At 33.7% G+C, this 16,606-nt stretch overlaps 2 protein-coding genes across 4 annotated transcripts; one reads left to right on the forward strand and one right to left on the reverse strand.

Moving 5' to 3' along the window:
• Positions 1–1,542: 1,542 nt before the first annotated feature.
• LOC127150939 (uncharacterized) lies at positions 1,543–9,628 on the forward strand. Of its 3 annotated transcripts, none has more exons than XM_051089863.1 (9): positions 1,543–1,911; positions 6,058–6,754; positions 6,834–6,980; positions 7,047–7,478; positions 7,676–7,803; positions 7,895–8,120; positions 8,194–8,601; positions 8,803–8,898; positions 8,986–9,628. In XM_051089863.1, the coding sequence occupies exons 2-9, from the start codon at positions 6,059–6,061 to the stop codon at positions 9,574–9,576; spliced, it is 2,724 nt and encodes a 907-aa protein (XP_050945820.1). In that variant the 5' UTR covers positions 1,543–1,911; position 6,058; the 3' UTR covers positions 9,577–9,628. The 3 variants fall into 3 exon arrangements, with proteins under 3 accessions (XP_050945820.1, XP_050945819.1, XP_050945821.1); XM_051089862.1 differs by lacking the exon at positions 1,543–1,911 and adding an exon at positions 5,747–5,888; XM_051089864.1 differs by lacking the exon at positions 1,543–1,911 and having other exon boundaries at positions 6,057–6,754; positions 8,212–8,601.
• A 397-nt stretch (positions 9,629–10,025) lies between these two features.
• LOC127150940 (uncharacterized) lies at positions 10,026–13,438 on the reverse strand. Its single transcript, XM_051089865.1, has 7 exons — positions 12,335–13,438; positions 11,928–12,071; positions 11,509–11,835; positions 11,355–11,420; positions 10,887–11,276; positions 10,704–10,799; positions 10,026–10,612 (listed from the first exon to the last, which is right to left on the reverse strand). The coding sequence occupies exons 1-7, from the start codon at positions 13,046–13,048 to the stop codon at positions 10,055–10,057; spliced, it is 2,295 nt and encodes a 764-aa protein (XP_050945822.1). The 5' UTR covers positions 13,049–13,438; the 3' UTR covers positions 10,026–10,054.
• Positions 13,439–16,606: the final 3,168 nt, after the last annotated feature.

The following is a 16,606-nucleotide window of genomic DNA, read 5'->3' on the forward strand; positions in this document are numbered from 1 at the left end:
ATGATATTATTAGATATTTAATTAATAGAATTGGAATGTGGTTGTGTGTTATTATAGTTTGTATTTGTGGTGCATACTATTATAGTTTGAGTTATTGTGATTTGTATTTTGGTATAGATTATTATGGTACGAAGTATAAGTGTGTAAGATAAATATTAGTTATCTTGGATTGTGTTTTTTTTTGTTACACATATATTTAGATACATAAAATACTGTTTTTAAAAACATAATTCAAATTATACATCCTGCCATTTTATATAAATTAGTTTATTATTACATGGGATGCATGTATTATAAAATTTATAATATAACTTATTTTATAGAGATTGACATGTGATTTTTTTAAAATTTGTTAATTATGTTGTTCATTTAATAAGTTGAATATTATCTATATATTTAATTTTGAAATAAAATTTAATGGACTTTTGTCACTTTAATTAATTTGAAAAATAACATATTTTGTAATCATAATACGCGAACTTCAAATTGAAATAAATTAATATTTTAATAAAGAAGATTTTTTTATCAAATTATATTTGGTAAAAAATGTCCGTCAAATAATATTTGGTAAAAAATGTCCCAAAGTATTAAAAGTATTTACACAAAATGTCCCCAAATGAATGAATGTTCAAAAAGAGTGTCAAAGTATCATAATTATATTAAAACTATTTAATGAATAAATCTTTTGCTAATTTGTTTAAGACAAGGTTTAGTTTTAGTTGGGATTAGGATTCAAAATATTTATAAGGACGTATTTATTTCAAAGGTTGGGAAATTGGTCGATCAACTTTCAAACACCATATTTGATATTGTTGATAATCTCCAACAACCATCAACCAACTTCTAGTCGACGCTACAATAATAAAAAAATTAGAATAAAAATATTTTTAGGATATATGATAAACCAAATAAACTTGTAAATACAACTACTTTTTTAACAAAAAAAAAAAAAGTTTTAAATCACATTTGTGTTTTTAATTAAAAGTGTTTAAATAAAAATAGTTTTTTTAAAAAATATTTTTCTAAGTTATTTTAGATATACTTTTAGTTTAATTCTATTAATATGTTTTTAAATATACTTCATCGTTGTTCTTCTTTTTCTTCTTTCCCTAAATTATTATTATTATTAGGTTATATTTTTAAAATTATATTTGTTCCCTTATTTGTTTGAAATTAATGTTATAAAGTGTTGTATGCATATCAAATACACTTTCCGTACATGTTTTTTTTTTTACCTTTTGTATATATGTATATATAAAATTAAGTATATTTATTTAAGTTACATGGGTAGAAAATCTAATTTAGCTTATTAACATTTTTTATTGGTCAATTTAACTCGTTCAAAGACTTAGAACTATCTTTTAAATATAAAAATCAAAATGTATATGGGTAGAAAACCTATTTTAGCTTAATAACATTTTTCATTTTTTATTGGTCAATTTAACTCGCTCAAAGACCTATAATTATCTTTTAAACATAAAAGTTAAAATGTTAGAAAAAATTTCGCTCAAAGACCTATAATTATCTTGGGAAATTGCCAAAAATAGGTTAAAAAAAGAGATTTAAATGAATTTTGGGACAAGTTTTCAAAAGAAAGACTTTTAGGACAATTTGGGTGTGAATAGACAAAAATGCCCTTCCTTTCCTTTCCCTCTTCCACGTTGCTTTCCCTTCTCTGATTCGTTCTCTTTCGCGTATAGTTCCGTTTCCCTTCTCTTTTCTTTCGTGTAGAACACTTGAACCTACTCCGGCCATCGTCAGTTGTTCATCGTCACTTGCCCATCGTCGCTTGCCCATCGTCGTTTGCCCTTCGTCGCTTGCCCTTCGTCGCTTGCCCTTCGTCGGTCGTTGTCCAGTGCATTTCGTCGCTCCTATTCGGACCATTCAATCAACTTCGAGCGTCTTATTTAGGTGAGTTTCATGTATAACCGATTTTCAATTTATCTGCTGTAAGTAAATGTTTGTTAGGGTATTTGGTGCTATTTTCATCCGTAATTGTCTGGTTTTTGGAATTGGACTTATTTGCCGTAAATTAGTTTAGTCAAATTTTGGTTTTAGGTTCTTAGAAAGTTCAATGTTCAATGGCTAGTGAAAAATGAATTGAACTAGAGGATGAGGATTTAGTTGGATCAAATAGAGGAGGAGTAAGCAATAGGAATAGAAGGAATTAAGGTTTTTTTTTTTTATCTCGCATTTTTTTTTTATCTCGCACTTATCTCGCACGTATCTCGCACGTTCCAAACTTTCACTATTTATTTCAAAATCAACTTGGTACACCTCCTAATCCATTTAGAGCTATTCTTTGCATGTTTAGTAACTCTCTTAGGCCCTCATGCTTTATCTCGCACGTATCTCGCACGTATCTCGCACACATCTCGCACGTTCCGAACTTTCACTATTTATTTCAAAATCAACTTGGTACACCTCCTAATCCATTTAGAGCTATTCTTTGCATGTTTAGTAACTCTCTTAGGCCCTCATGCTTTATCTCGCACGTATCTCGCACACATCTCGCACGTATCTCGCACACATCTCGCACACATCTCGCACGTTCCAAACTTCCACTATTTATTTCAAAATCAAATTGGTACACCTCCTAATTCATTTCTTTACATCTTGCACGCATTTTGTAGGTTCTTAAGTTCAAATCAATTTTTTAAGATACAAAAGTACTTAAGGTAGTTTAAGGATGGCACATGTTCGGATTTTAGTGCGTCACGGTGGTGAATGGGATGAGGGACGAAGAAAATATGAAGGAGGAGTGTTAAAAGGCATTGTTGTCCCTAAAGAAATAACACACAAAGATTTACAGTCTGAACTATATGACCTTGCAGAAGTTGACCCTACAAAGTTTGACATAAAGATAAGATGTATATATGAGATCAAAGGGGAAAAGGAAGCTCCTCCATTTGAGTTAAGCAATGACCGTGATTTGAAGTTTTATATTCTTAGTGAAAATCCATTGGAGGTCCCCCTATACCTATCGTTTGAGCCTACAAGCAATCGAAGCATGAAAGTGTTAAACAAAGATTACAATTCAGTATCTGGGAGCAACCAAGTTCAAAATTTAAACCCTCATCCTCCTCCAATTGGAATGGATAGATTAGATGAGAATGAAGTTGATATTGGTGAAGTCGAGGGTGGCTTGTGTCATAACATGATAGGGACCAATTCGGCTATATGGGAATCATATGAGTCATATCATTCAATAGATGATACTTTTACATTGGAGTCAGTTGAGATGTACAATGAATTGTTTGACATCCCAGAACAAAGAGATGCTCCTACAAAAGATTGCAAAGGAAAAGGTAAAGTTGACTACAGGTCCTCTAGTCGGAAGTTGAAGACAAAAGGAAGTGGCTGGTCGGAAGAAAGCTCTACAAGTGAAGAGTTGGATGTAGGACAAATATTTTTTTGCAAGAGAGATTTGTCAATGAGATTAAGTGTGTTGGCAATGAAAAAAAATTTTCAGTTTGTAGTAAAAAAGTCTACAAAAGAGGTTCTTTTCGTTAGATGCATCGACAACAAGTGTGGTTGGAGATTGCGAGCGGTTAGACTGAAGGATTCAAATATATTCAAGATTAAAAAGTATGTGAAAGTTCATTCATGTTCTCTTGAGTTTTTGAATCGTGACCATAGGCAAGCAAAATCTTGGGTTGTTGGAGAATTAATCAAGTCCAAATTCAAGGGGCCCGGTCGCATATACAAACCACGTGATATCATAGAAGACATGAGGCAAGACTATGGCATAAATATGAGTTATGAGAAAGCATGGCGTGCCAGAGAAAATGCATATGAACGAGTGCGAGGGTCTCCTGAAGAGTCATATAATCTTTTGCGTAGATATGGTGAAGCACTCAAATTTACAAATTCAGGTACAATATTTCACATGGAACTCGAAGATGATCGTTTCTTTAAATATCTTTTTATGGCTGTTGGTGCATGTGTTAGAGGATTCTTAAATTGCATTAGACCGGTCATAGTCATGGACGGAACATTTCTTAAGAACAAATATCGGGGTCAGTTGATAGTGGCCGTTTGTTTAGATGGTAACAATCAGATCTATCCTCTAGCCTTTGGAGTAGTTGATAGAGAAACAGATGACTCAATACAGTGGTTCTTAGAAAAATTGAAAGGTGCAATAGGGGAGGTGCCTAATCTAGGCTTTGTGACAGATCGGAAAACATGCTTCGCCAAGGGTATTTCATCAGTTTTCCCATCTGCATTCCACGGCCTTTGTGTCCAACATTTGAGTCAAAATTTGCATGATAAATATAAGAATGACACGGTTGCTACTTTGTTTTATAATGCATCGAGAACATATCGTGAATCAACGTTTGTTGAAGCGTGGAGACATCTTCTTTCATTTCCTAATGGTTCAGGGAAATATTTAAATGATGTTGGAATAGCACGATGGTCTCGTGTTCACTGCCCAGGAAGACGGTATAACATGATGACAACAAATATAGCGGAGTCCATGAATTCTATACTGAAAGAACCTAGAGATTTGCCTATTGCTTCATTCCTTGAAAATGTTCGAGCTTTGCTACAACGTTGGTTTTGGGAGCGTCGAGAAGAAGGCATTAAAGTGACGTCTACATTGACCAAATGGGCAGAGTTAGTTATTCAAAAGAAACAAGAAGGAGCTTTGACAATGAAGGTCAACCCAATTGACTGTTACCAATTTCATGTCAAAGATTTAGATAAGGAGGAGGTCGTAAACCTTCAGACTAAAGAATGCACTTGCAAGGAGTTTCAAGCTGAGCAACTACCATGCTCACATGCCATTGCTGCAGCACGGGTTCGTAATATAAATGTTTATAGTTTATGTGCTAATTATTACACTAATGAATGTTTGTTGGCTGCATATGCGGAGGCCGTCTACCCAGTTGGGAATCAGTCAGATTGGAAGACAAGCGAAGACTACGTACATATGACTGTTTTACCTCCAAAAGTAGTCAAAAGAGTTGGTCGACCGAAGAAAAAGAGGATTCCAAGTGTTGGTGAAGCTCCGAAATTGCATAAGTGTGGTCGGTGTAAACAAATAGGTCACAACAGATTAACGTGTACCAATCCAATTTCATATACCGACAAGTCGAGCATACAAGATTAGAAATTTCCCTACCAATGTACCAAGTATTACACTAATTAATGAATGTTTGTTAATGATGTGTTTTCTTAATGATTTGTCCCAACATTCTTACTTTCTGTGCGTCCAAATGGATGAAGAAGACGAAAATAACGATTGACTTATTCATTTAAGAACACAAACACTGGTTTTATGATCGTTTAAAAATAACTAAATGTTCGTTTAAAAATATGTAAACGATCGTTTAAAAATAACTAAACGATCGGTTAAGAACAACCAAACGATCGTTTGAAAACAACTAAACGATAGTTTAAAACAAAACTAAACGATCGGTGAAACAAAACTAAACGATTGGTCAAACAAAACTAAACGATCGTTTAAAACAACCAATCGATACCTTGAAATTAACTAAACGATCAGTTAAACAAAACTAAACGATTGGTCGAACAAAACTAAACGATCGTTTAAAACAACCAATCGATCGTTTGAAATTAACTAAACGATCGACTATAAAAAACTAAACGATCGTTTACATAAACTAAACGATCTTTTGAAACAACGAAAGACACCCGCGAATTGTTTACAACCGCGATTCAACATTTCAAAAAAAGTATGCGAATTTACAATATTGCCCCTTTGGTAAAAACGACCGATATATATATACGTTCCGCCTTCTCACTTTTCGTTTTTCGTCACTACGCAATACACAACCGCACTGATCACACCTTCGTTTTCTCTCAGTCCATTGTTCTCTCAGACCATTTTTGTCTCAGTCCATAGTTTTCGTCAACGTTAAAAGGTATTTTCCCGAACTTTTCCTACTATAACGTTACACTTTTCCTTTGTTTATATTTCAAACGTTTCAACTTCTGTCTTCAAAAACTATCACTGTGTTCTTATATTATTATTGTGAAGCGTTTAGGGTTTCGGGTTCGACTTCTGTCTTCAATATATTATATTCATTTCAGGATGGCTGTACCTAGCGAAAAGTATTTCCCTGCCACTGTGTCATGCCAAGTGCACAAGATTGGCAGTCTTATTAAGGATAAACTGACCAAGGACCAGCTGCAAATGTTCGAAAAAACAATTTTTGGTCCATTGCTGAATGTGAACATGGTATTCAACGGCCAGTTGATCCATCATTTCTTGCTGAGGCAGATACCTGAAGACGGTAACGCAGATGGAATCTGTTTCTCGGTTTTAGGGAAGAACGTCCGTTTTACCCAAAAGGAATTCAACATCATAACTGGATTGTGGCCAACAAACAATCCATTGGAGAAAGATTGCGATAGCAAGCGACTGCAAAGTCTTCTATTCGGATCAGAAAATAAGAAAGTAATAACATGCTTGGAAATTGAGGAAATTTTCAAGAATTTTGAGTTTACAAATGATGACGATGCTGTGAAGGTCGCCTTGGCCGTCTTTATAGAAACTGTGATGGTCGGGAAGGATAAGAAAACACAGTTTGACATGGACATTTTGGGAAGAGTTGATGATGAAGAAGCATTTAAAAGCTTCGATTGGTCAACTTTCTTCTACACTCGTCTGCTCAACAGTTTAAAGACAAGTCTCCAAGGCAAAAAAGAAGCATACGAGCTGAAGAAGACACGAAGTTCCAAAGCAGTGTCATACTATAACATCAAAGGCTACGTCCTTGCTTTTCAGGTGATTTTTATTTCTTCATACACTTTAAGTAAATGCCAATTGAACATCAAAGTTTAACATATTTGTTTAAATGTTGTAGGTGTGGGCTTATGAAGTACTCTCAACCGCAAATGAGCACCTGGCCACAAGAAACAGTAAGGGATTAATCCCAAGGATATTGAGATGGAATTGTACACAAGCTCCATCTTACAAAATGCTGCAGAATAACATATTCGACAACAAAAATGTAAGTAAAACCTGTCAGTCATCGTTTAATATAATTACACAATCCAATAATACAATTACATTGCAGACTGTTGTTCAACCTAAACTCAAGATGTCAACCCAAGAGAAGGCTTTCATGGAGAGTCGAATTCGAGGGGATGATAACATGCAAATGGAGGAGGATGAATCCATTGGAGCAATGAACAACAAATCATTGGAGCAATCAGACTCATCTCCACAAAGAGAACAACTCTCACCCCAAAGGGAACAAAGTCAAACAGTGGCTGAGGAGTCTGAAATGCATCCAATCACCAAGAAGAAACATTTCAGATCAAAGAAGTCCAATGACAAAGAAGAACGAAGTCATTCAAAATCCTACAAGAAACTGAAGAAGGAAATAAAAGAAGTTCGTAAGGATTTATCCACACTGACTTCTATAGTCTGTAGGATGGATGACACAATCACAAAGCAGTCATTGGAGCTGTATGAAATGAAGCAGATGCTGGAGAGATTGGTCCAGGTAAAATTTGTTTTCATCATACATTAGATAAACGATCGTATAACTTTGATAGACGATCGTTTATCAAAGTTACTCGATCGTTTAACTTCGATAGACGATCGTTTATCAAAGTTACGCGATCGTTTACTTTTATATACACGATGGTTTAACAATACATTATTTTTTTAATTTTATGTTCGTTTTTATTTGTTTGTTAGAATCAAACTGAAAATCAAGGGAATGATCATACTGATCAGAATGACAATGAGTATGTTGTTCAAGAACAACATACTCAACAACAACCTACTGAAGAACAACATACTGAACGTCAAGAGGAAACCCAAAGGTTAACATTTCATTCATTGTTTACTAGTTTATAAATACCTAACAATTGTATTTTTTTTTCTTATTCTCATGTTTCTTCTCATTTTGTTTAGGGAACATGAAGAGGAACGTGGTAGTGATATAAGCATAGACGGTAGGGATGCAGACTTGCTAATGACTATAAGAGATATATCGGATAGTCTAAGTCATCAAATTCAGAAAGAATCAGACCTGCCACAGATGATTACTACCCTTCCATATGTGAGCCAACCTCTTGCACTTTGTGAATTGGCTCCAATGGATCAAACTGTACAAATTGTAAATGAAGAATCTCAACTGGTATGTATACACAACAAATTTGTAGTCGTTTGAATGAATAGTTTGTTACTTGTTTAATACGATTACATTGCAGGAAACAACAAAAAAACAGGTTGAGATGAAAAAAAATGATGAAGCAGTTACTTTGGTTGAAAAAGAACCAGTAACTGTGCCTGATAAAGATGTGGAAGAAAAACCAATAAAGAGAAGAAAGCTATGTAAAATAGCAAATAAAGAGGTGCAACATGAAGATGAACAAGGTAATCCACCCACAACATCTGCTCAGATCATATCAGTATCTACAACACCTGTCCCAGATGTGGAAATCAGAGAAGTAGATCCATATAATCCGATGTGGAAAGTGGATCCAAAATTATGGAAGGAATACTTGCAATGGAAAAAATCAAGAAAAACAACCCATGAAGAAAGGAAAGTAGTCTCCACAACCAGAAAGAAAGACTTTTTCAGACAGCTTGAAGAAAACACATGGGTACATGGAGACGTAAGTACTCTTCCCAAACGATCGCTTATATTTGATATACGATCGCTTCTATTAACTAAACGATCGCTTCTATTAACTAAACGATCGTTAAGTTAATATTACACGATCGCTTACTACGTAAACGATCACATGTACATTTCTTATGCGATCGCTTATCCTCTCCTTTCATTCATTAAACGATCGTTTATTTTTTCTTTGTAGACATTGGATCTGCTATTCGCCCACTTGCAGAATAAAATGTTGCATCTCAAGCACCATTGCAAGCGTTCTTTTAGAATATTACATTCCTCTTTTCTGGTAAGTTGTTATTCTTTAATTTTTTTTTTTGTATACAAGTTAAACTGCATCATTATATTCTGATTAAATTTTGACTTGTTCTTGAAGACTGGAATCAATAAACCAGACTGCATTGTTTGGAACCACATTTTTGATACTCATCTGGTGACACCAGATAATAAGAAAGCTGAATGGACAGACCCAACAGCACACCTAAGTATATGGACAGAAAAAGATGTCGAATACTATTTCAACACTGCTGTTGGTGATTACAACGACATACCAGGGTGGGGAGATGTCAACTACGTGATTACCTGCATCAACATAAAAGAACACTGGTTGGCTATTGCAGCTGATATGAGAAAATGCAGGATCTACGTGTTCGACTCAATGCCAAATTATGTTGAGCAGAAACTTGTTGATGAAGCTCTTCAAATGCCTGCACGATGCATTGCCTCACTCGCGATTGCAATTGGAGTCAACCTCCATTCAGATCGTTTCACATATGGCCCTTGGCCAATACGCAGATCGAAGGCCACATTACAGAAAGGGCGTTCATTGGATTGTGGAATTTTCTGTACCAAATTTGTTGAATGCCTTGTAACTGCTAGTGACCTTGGTTGTCTAACTGTGCCAAACATGAAACTGTTTAGACAACAATATGTGCTGGAACTTTGGGCCAATAAATACTTTTGTTAATATTTGTATTCGTTTATATAATTTTTTTATGTAATTTTTATAGAGAGAATAACATATTATAATTTTAAACTTTGTTATAAAATAAATACTTTGTGATATTTTCAATTAAACGCGACCAAAATTGAGAAAGAATATTTGAGTTAATATTTGTATTCGTTTAGATACATATCACAAAATATTCGTGTAGAGAAATACTCATCGCGCACATATGTATAAACGATCTTCTTAATAAACGATGTCTAAACGATCTTCTTAATAAATGTCAAAATATTAAGCGATCGTTTAGTAAAGTCTAAACGATCGTTTGGTAAAGTCTAAACGATCGTTCGGTAAGTGTAAACGATCTTCTTAAAATCATAAAAAAATTCAGCGATCGTTTAGCTACAAGTAGTTTTGCAACATAGAGAATAATCGATACTACTAATTGAAATGCAACATACACAATAATAGAACAGCCAATTGATACTTGTGATTTATGTTAATATTTCAATACATAGGAGTGTTGGTTGGTCCATACTTGAAATGCTAATTGTTTTCTAAAGTATGACATGTTTTCTTGACATAATGTATCTAAACCAACACCAGCAGCTATGTACTCAAAATACTTAATTGCGAATACGCCACAATCACAATTATTTCGTTGAAGTGGAATTGGGTCAACAATGACAACTGGCCAAGGTTCCTTGTATGTCGATGATCTACCTCTCCTATCAAAGAAGCCAGTACTATCTAACAACTTTGGCACCAACTGTCGAATGGGCAGTAATATGTTTGTCATCTCTTCGGCAGTTGTAAGTGACGGAAGCGAATCCCATACCTTCACTTGACAACTTACCAAATCCAAGCATAATAGAACCCAATGGTTGCCATGGACATTGAATGGAGAGTAAACGTAATCAACACTTGCCCAAGGATCTTGGAAGTCCACTTTTGACCCGACAACATAGTCAACCAACCTATACTCTTCGTCCCAGTCAAACGGGCGATTCTCTTTAATACATTCTTTGTATAGGGGCCACTTCGAAACTAAAATGCGCTGCAAAGAAAAACATACAAACGCAAATATCAGACCGAAAGACAAATATCAAACGCAAATACATACATAAAGTAACGAGACGATTACAAACCATAAAGATTGTGTCCGCAGTTGTGAAGTTCTGAGAAGAAGGTATCCCGGCTGCCTTAATCTTCAAGCGAATGAAAAGAAAAAGTGCATCCAAATGCTAATACAAACAAAAGTAAGCAGTAAATGTATAGAACCATAACAATGATAAAATTATAATTGCATAAATGATAAGATAATCCCATACCTCATCCGACAACCACCGGCGACACATAAACAAGTCTCTGAAAAAAGCCTTCGATTTTTTCCCATGAAAGGTTTCACGCAGCTCATCGTCTGTACGCTTGTCTGTAATCCACGCTCGAAGTCTATCTAAATGGACGTCAAGTATTTTGTGCATAGGATCATAAACAATTGCTTCAGACTCAGAGGTGCTGGTGGTTGATGTCAGAGACCGTTTAGGTAGAGTTGTGAATGGGGTTGATAGGTAAACACTTGCACGCTTCCTACGGGCGGGCCGAACGTGTGGTCGTTGAGTGAGAAATGGTTCTATCTCTATGACGTCCTCATCGTCAACGACATCTATTGGCTCCTCTAAACCAATATCAACCTTCTTCTCCAACACATCTTCGTCACCCTATGGAAGCTCATAATGCATTAGTGTATATAATGATAGAAATTAAACATCAATATTAGCATGAACATGGAACCAAACCTTCTTTTTAACTTCAATGTGTTCATCCTCCAAGCCTTCGGACACCTTGTGGTCCCCTTCGTCACCCTATGGAACCTCAAAATGAATTAGCGAGAACATGGTTACCAAATATGAAACAACTAACGTGAATACACTTAACAGTTTCATTCCTAACCTTTCTTTGAAGTCCAATGTGCTTCAATATGGTTGACATCAGGCCCTTCAATTCGTCAATATCGGATTTTATAGTATTAAGTTGGCCTTCAACAACCGCTACTCGATCTTGGAGATTTCGAATAGCCTTTTTCATCTTAATCTTGGACTTCTGTTTCTTACTCTTTTTCAACTCATCTTCATCGTTAACAACTTCTCGTACTCTTTTTGAACCACCATTCTTCGACTGAATAATGGTAGATGAGCGGAAGTTTTCAAAAAGTTCACCTGAAGCAATTTTCAATTGCTCCTCTTCAGGTGTCATCTCAATGACCGCCTTAATTATAAACTGCAAATAGAAAAAGGCAAATGTATTTAGGACAAAGAAATAAGCACAAAATCACGCGATCCTTAAGTAAGTTACTATTGCTTGCTACTTACCATTGGCGAGTCAAACACCTGGCTTATAGTTTGGGACTTTGGTGATTGTTGGCACACCCACCTCAGCATTCGTGGTATGGCATGATCGTTTACTTTATCTACACCACATCCAATGATGGTTGGTATAGACTCATATGCCCAAACCTATTCCACATTTGACAAACAAGTTTAGAAAGTGCCACAAGATATATATAGATATATAAACAAGTGGTTATACAATCGTTTGAAAACAACTATACGATCATTTAACATAACTAAACGATCGTTAAAAAGAACTAAACGATCGTTTAAATAACTAAACGATCGTTTAAAATAACTAAACGATCGTTTAAAATAACTAAACGATCGTTTCAAATAACTAAACGATCTTTTTAAAGTTTTGAAGTAAGAAGTAAGAAGTCAAATACCTGTAATGCATGCGGAAATCCATTGATAGTATATTTTTTTGTCTGTGTTGATTTCTTCTTTCCCTTGGCATATTGCTTGTCCAAGGCTCTTTTCAATGCACTTAGCGTGCGTACAAAAACAATCCGACCCCAATCATAATTATTAAATGAATTCCAATCATCAGCAATCTTCAAAAAACCAATGTCCACTTTGGTTCGCCTATCTTTTCCCAACAAAGATATCTCTATAAAGTAGACTAAAGCTAATTTGACGATATCATCGTCATCACCCTCGTATTCCAAAAATATATCTTCTAAGTCGCTAACGTAAACACAGTCCTTGTCTTTGAAAAACTTCTCCAACAGTCGACTGTTCCCACCCAACTGAATATAGTCCTCTTTAGGACCCCATAGTCCAGTTACGATGTTAAACTCTCTCCTACCGAAAGTACAAACAACGCCCCCTAGTAGGAAACTTATAGAATCCTTTCCTTCATCTTCCACCTCCCTTAACAGTAAGTAGTGGATGAGTGGCCCATTGAAGACAATATTTAGGTCCAAAAAGTGCCCAAACTTTGTTTTCCTAAATAAGGCTAATTGATCGGGTTTGAGTTTGGCCTTAATATTATGTGTTGTCTTTTCCAAATGAGACAAACAGCTTACTAGGGAATAAAAATGATGGGAAGGATTAATCTTGTAGAAGGGTCCGTCGGTCGATGTTGAAGTCGATGTCATGATTCAAGCCAAGAAAAAGCAAATATATTGAAAATGGGTTACAGATAAAACTCACTGAAATAAGAGAACACGCTCAAAGTTGATTCTTAGGTTCGAAAAGGAGAAGCGACGAAATGCACTGGAGGACCGACGACAGACGAACAGTCGGAGTATCTTCGAAGAGCAGAGCGGGAAATTTGAAAAGCCAAAGAAAGGAGATGTTTTTTTTTTTTTTACTTCAGGTGTTCTATGCGAAAGAGAAGGGAAAGCGAACGTGGGTAGGCGAAACAATCAATAGAGAGCGATAGAAATTTAATGAAGGGCATTTTTGTCTATTCACACCCAAATTGTCCTAAAAGTCTTTCTTTTGAAAACTTGTCCCAAAATTCATTTAAATCTCTTTTTTTAACCTATTTTTGGCAATTTCCCAATTATCTTTTAAACATAAAAGTTAAAATGTTAGAAAAATTTTAGCGACTAAACAAAAATTAAAATTAAAAACTTTATGATTTTTTAGGGACGTTTTTAAAAACAGTAAAGTATTAAAATTATTTACAAAATATAGCAAAATTCATTCACTCTATACAACCATTTGAGTTTAGGCACAAGTGGAATATCACGTTGATCAATTGAGTAATGTGGCTCACAAGTCAAACACTAATAACTCCTTGAAAATTGTAAGATTTCAATACCCTATGATTGTCGAAGACCAAATTTTCATTTGAAAACAAGTTGAAAATATCTGAAGCACCCTATGTTTAAAAATTTTGATTAACTTACTATATTAGCAAGCCAAATTTTGATCCAACATAAGTGAACGAGTCGAGTTTACTCAATAACAAATACACTAACTTATGAATCAAATATCATATAAATGAGAAGAAAAAAACATTATTAACAGTTGTACTAAAAAATCAATAAAATTCACATTTTATACTAAAACAATAACAATATTATTTTTAAATTAAAAGAACTCAATGTCAATTCAAATATTTGACTTAAATCTCAACTAAATTGAAATTAATCACTCTCGTAGTAATTATCTTTATAACTTTCAACATATCTAAATAATCTATTGTTTAAAAATTAATCATAATCTAACGATACTTTTTCATTGTAATTAAGAATTAGATTAAGAGGAACCCACGTTGTGAAGGTCCAACACTATGACCCATGTAAAAGATAAGACAAAATCAGTGCACGAACCTTATATTTAGTTAGCCTCTTAAATCTCTTCAAGGGCCCCAAGTTAAATGATTACTTTGAACGATAAACCATAGTATAAAATATATGTTTTTTTTAGCAAAGACAAAAAATATGTCACTTATCCACACCAAATTCTAACAAAAAGTTTGCTGTGACACCTATTTTTAATTTGGTTTTTAATCTTTAATTGTTTTCCTTATTTTTTCAACCAAATTATATTTCTCAAGTCTGTAGTCAGGCAAAATAAATCGAAAATAAAAACTTACTGTCGAAACTATTTCAATTTCTTAAAAAAAAAAAAAAAAAACTTTTATTTATTAAAAATAAAAACTATATATTTAGTCGTGCATTTTTTTTCGGGTAAATGTCGACCTTATTCATCCATCTAAACCATTTGCTTGTACTTATATATATATATATATATATATATATATATATATATATATATGCGTTTATATATCCACTTGTTCGTAGAGATCGAAGAATAATAAAATACATATAAAAAAACAAGCAATAAGAAAAAAAAAATGGGACTTATCAATATAAAATATTTGTTTGAATATTAGTTTAAAATAATTAATGACTTAATTGGAACGACTAAAAAAAGAAGATTAAACACTTGAATTTTTAGAATGAATATTCATGTATATATTTCATGATGACTAAGATGCTGTAAAGAAAGAGACGGTAGTTTGATTTTGTGTGCTTCGACTTACGAACAGTTGGTCATTGAAATATACATATTTTAAAATGAGTGGGTAAAGAAACACTTTTGAAATTACTTTTTTATTATTAATACAAATGTATAAAAAGAAGTTGGAATGACGTGGGTAGTGAAAATTCTATATATATATATATATATTCAAACTACTCATTTGGTGAAATGTAACATACATTTTAGATATTTTTTCATTGTTTATAATATCATTTAATATATTAAACAAATTGTGTGTTCATGGGAACATGTCAATGATGAACTAACACCCAATTCATCAAATTGTATGAACATGTTTTGTTTAACATTTTAAAGATTCCTCGGATTAATGTACTTGAAATACGAGTTCTATTTATATGATATATATTCAATGAATATTTTGAGAGTGTTTTTGAAATTGTTAATTTTTTTTTCGTTGAAATCACTCTTAAACACATTTTTAATCATTCAAAATAAGTAGAAGGTTGAATTTAACAAATTTAATGTATTTGTTCATAAATTTGAAAATGACAAAAGTAATTTGGACAACTCTGAATGTTTGTTTTTATTCTCACTATTGGCGACTATTTGGGCTACTTGAGTGATTTTTTTATAGAGCTACACGGAATGTTCCTCTTGTTATATTTCTTCATAAGTTTAGTCTATAAAAATTTAGGTTTGTGTTTATGTGTAGTGTTACATGATTCTTAAAATTATTTAACAAATCTTAAATATACACAAAATACACACTTGTGTCGTATTTAGATATTTTCAAAATTAATTGATATTGGATGAAAAATTTGTAAAAATATAAAATATATTATTTTATGATCCAAAGTATTTTTACATTGATTACATTGGAACGTGGATGTTCCATCGTATACCTGTTGAAATGTGGATGTTCTTTTTTATACCTATTGATTGATTAATGAGTTTGGACCCTTAGGACACCTAAGTTTTGGAAGGAAGAAGATAATTTGTCTACATCTCCACACGCGTGCCATCCTAATTCTTATGTAAATTTAGTAGAATATCAAACTATAACCCATCGAACAATAAAACACGAAATTAAATAATTACATTACTAATTGTATGAAGGTTTTTACTTATTGTATGAAGTCTTTTAAGTTTTTTAACAGTGAATATGAAAACATGAAGTTTTCTTTTTTAAAAATAGAGGTGTTTGAATTTTGGCACCTCTTCAAGGAGAAAGTTTATTCATCTTCCAATGTGAGAGTACTGGAGAGAGAACAAAAAGAACAGGAAAGTGAAGCCTCCCACCACATACGGGTAAGAGCAATTAAGGAGTACATCATGTACTTCTTAAACTCATACTCTTAGAACTTGCATTGCCAACACCAACACAGTTTTCTTGAACCCATGCTAACTAAACCTCTTGGCTTACGCCCCCAACTACAACTAATTCCACTTTTCAAACTTTGCTAACATGGGACATATATATGCAATTCTTAAATAGTTTATTAGTTTAGCAATTATGAATTAATTCTAAATTTCTAACTGCTTCTTAACTGTATAAATCCACAATTAGTTAATTGATGGAGAACGAAAGAAAAATAGGGAGACAAAAGTGGCAACCAACGATTAGTGACCGACCGTGTAGTGGTGATGGAGGTAAACAACGAAGAAATGGAGAGTTGGTCGGCAACAAATGACGTGGT

The sequence above is a fragment of the Cucumis melo genome, chromosome 9 (genome assembly GCF_025177605.1).
Source record: "Cucumis melo cultivar AY chromosome 9, USDA_Cmelo_AY_1.0, whole genome shotgun sequence".
In the NCBI taxonomy this organism is placed as follows: Eukaryota; Viridiplantae; Streptophyta; class Magnoliopsida; order Cucurbitales; family Cucurbitaceae; genus Cucumis; species Cucumis melo.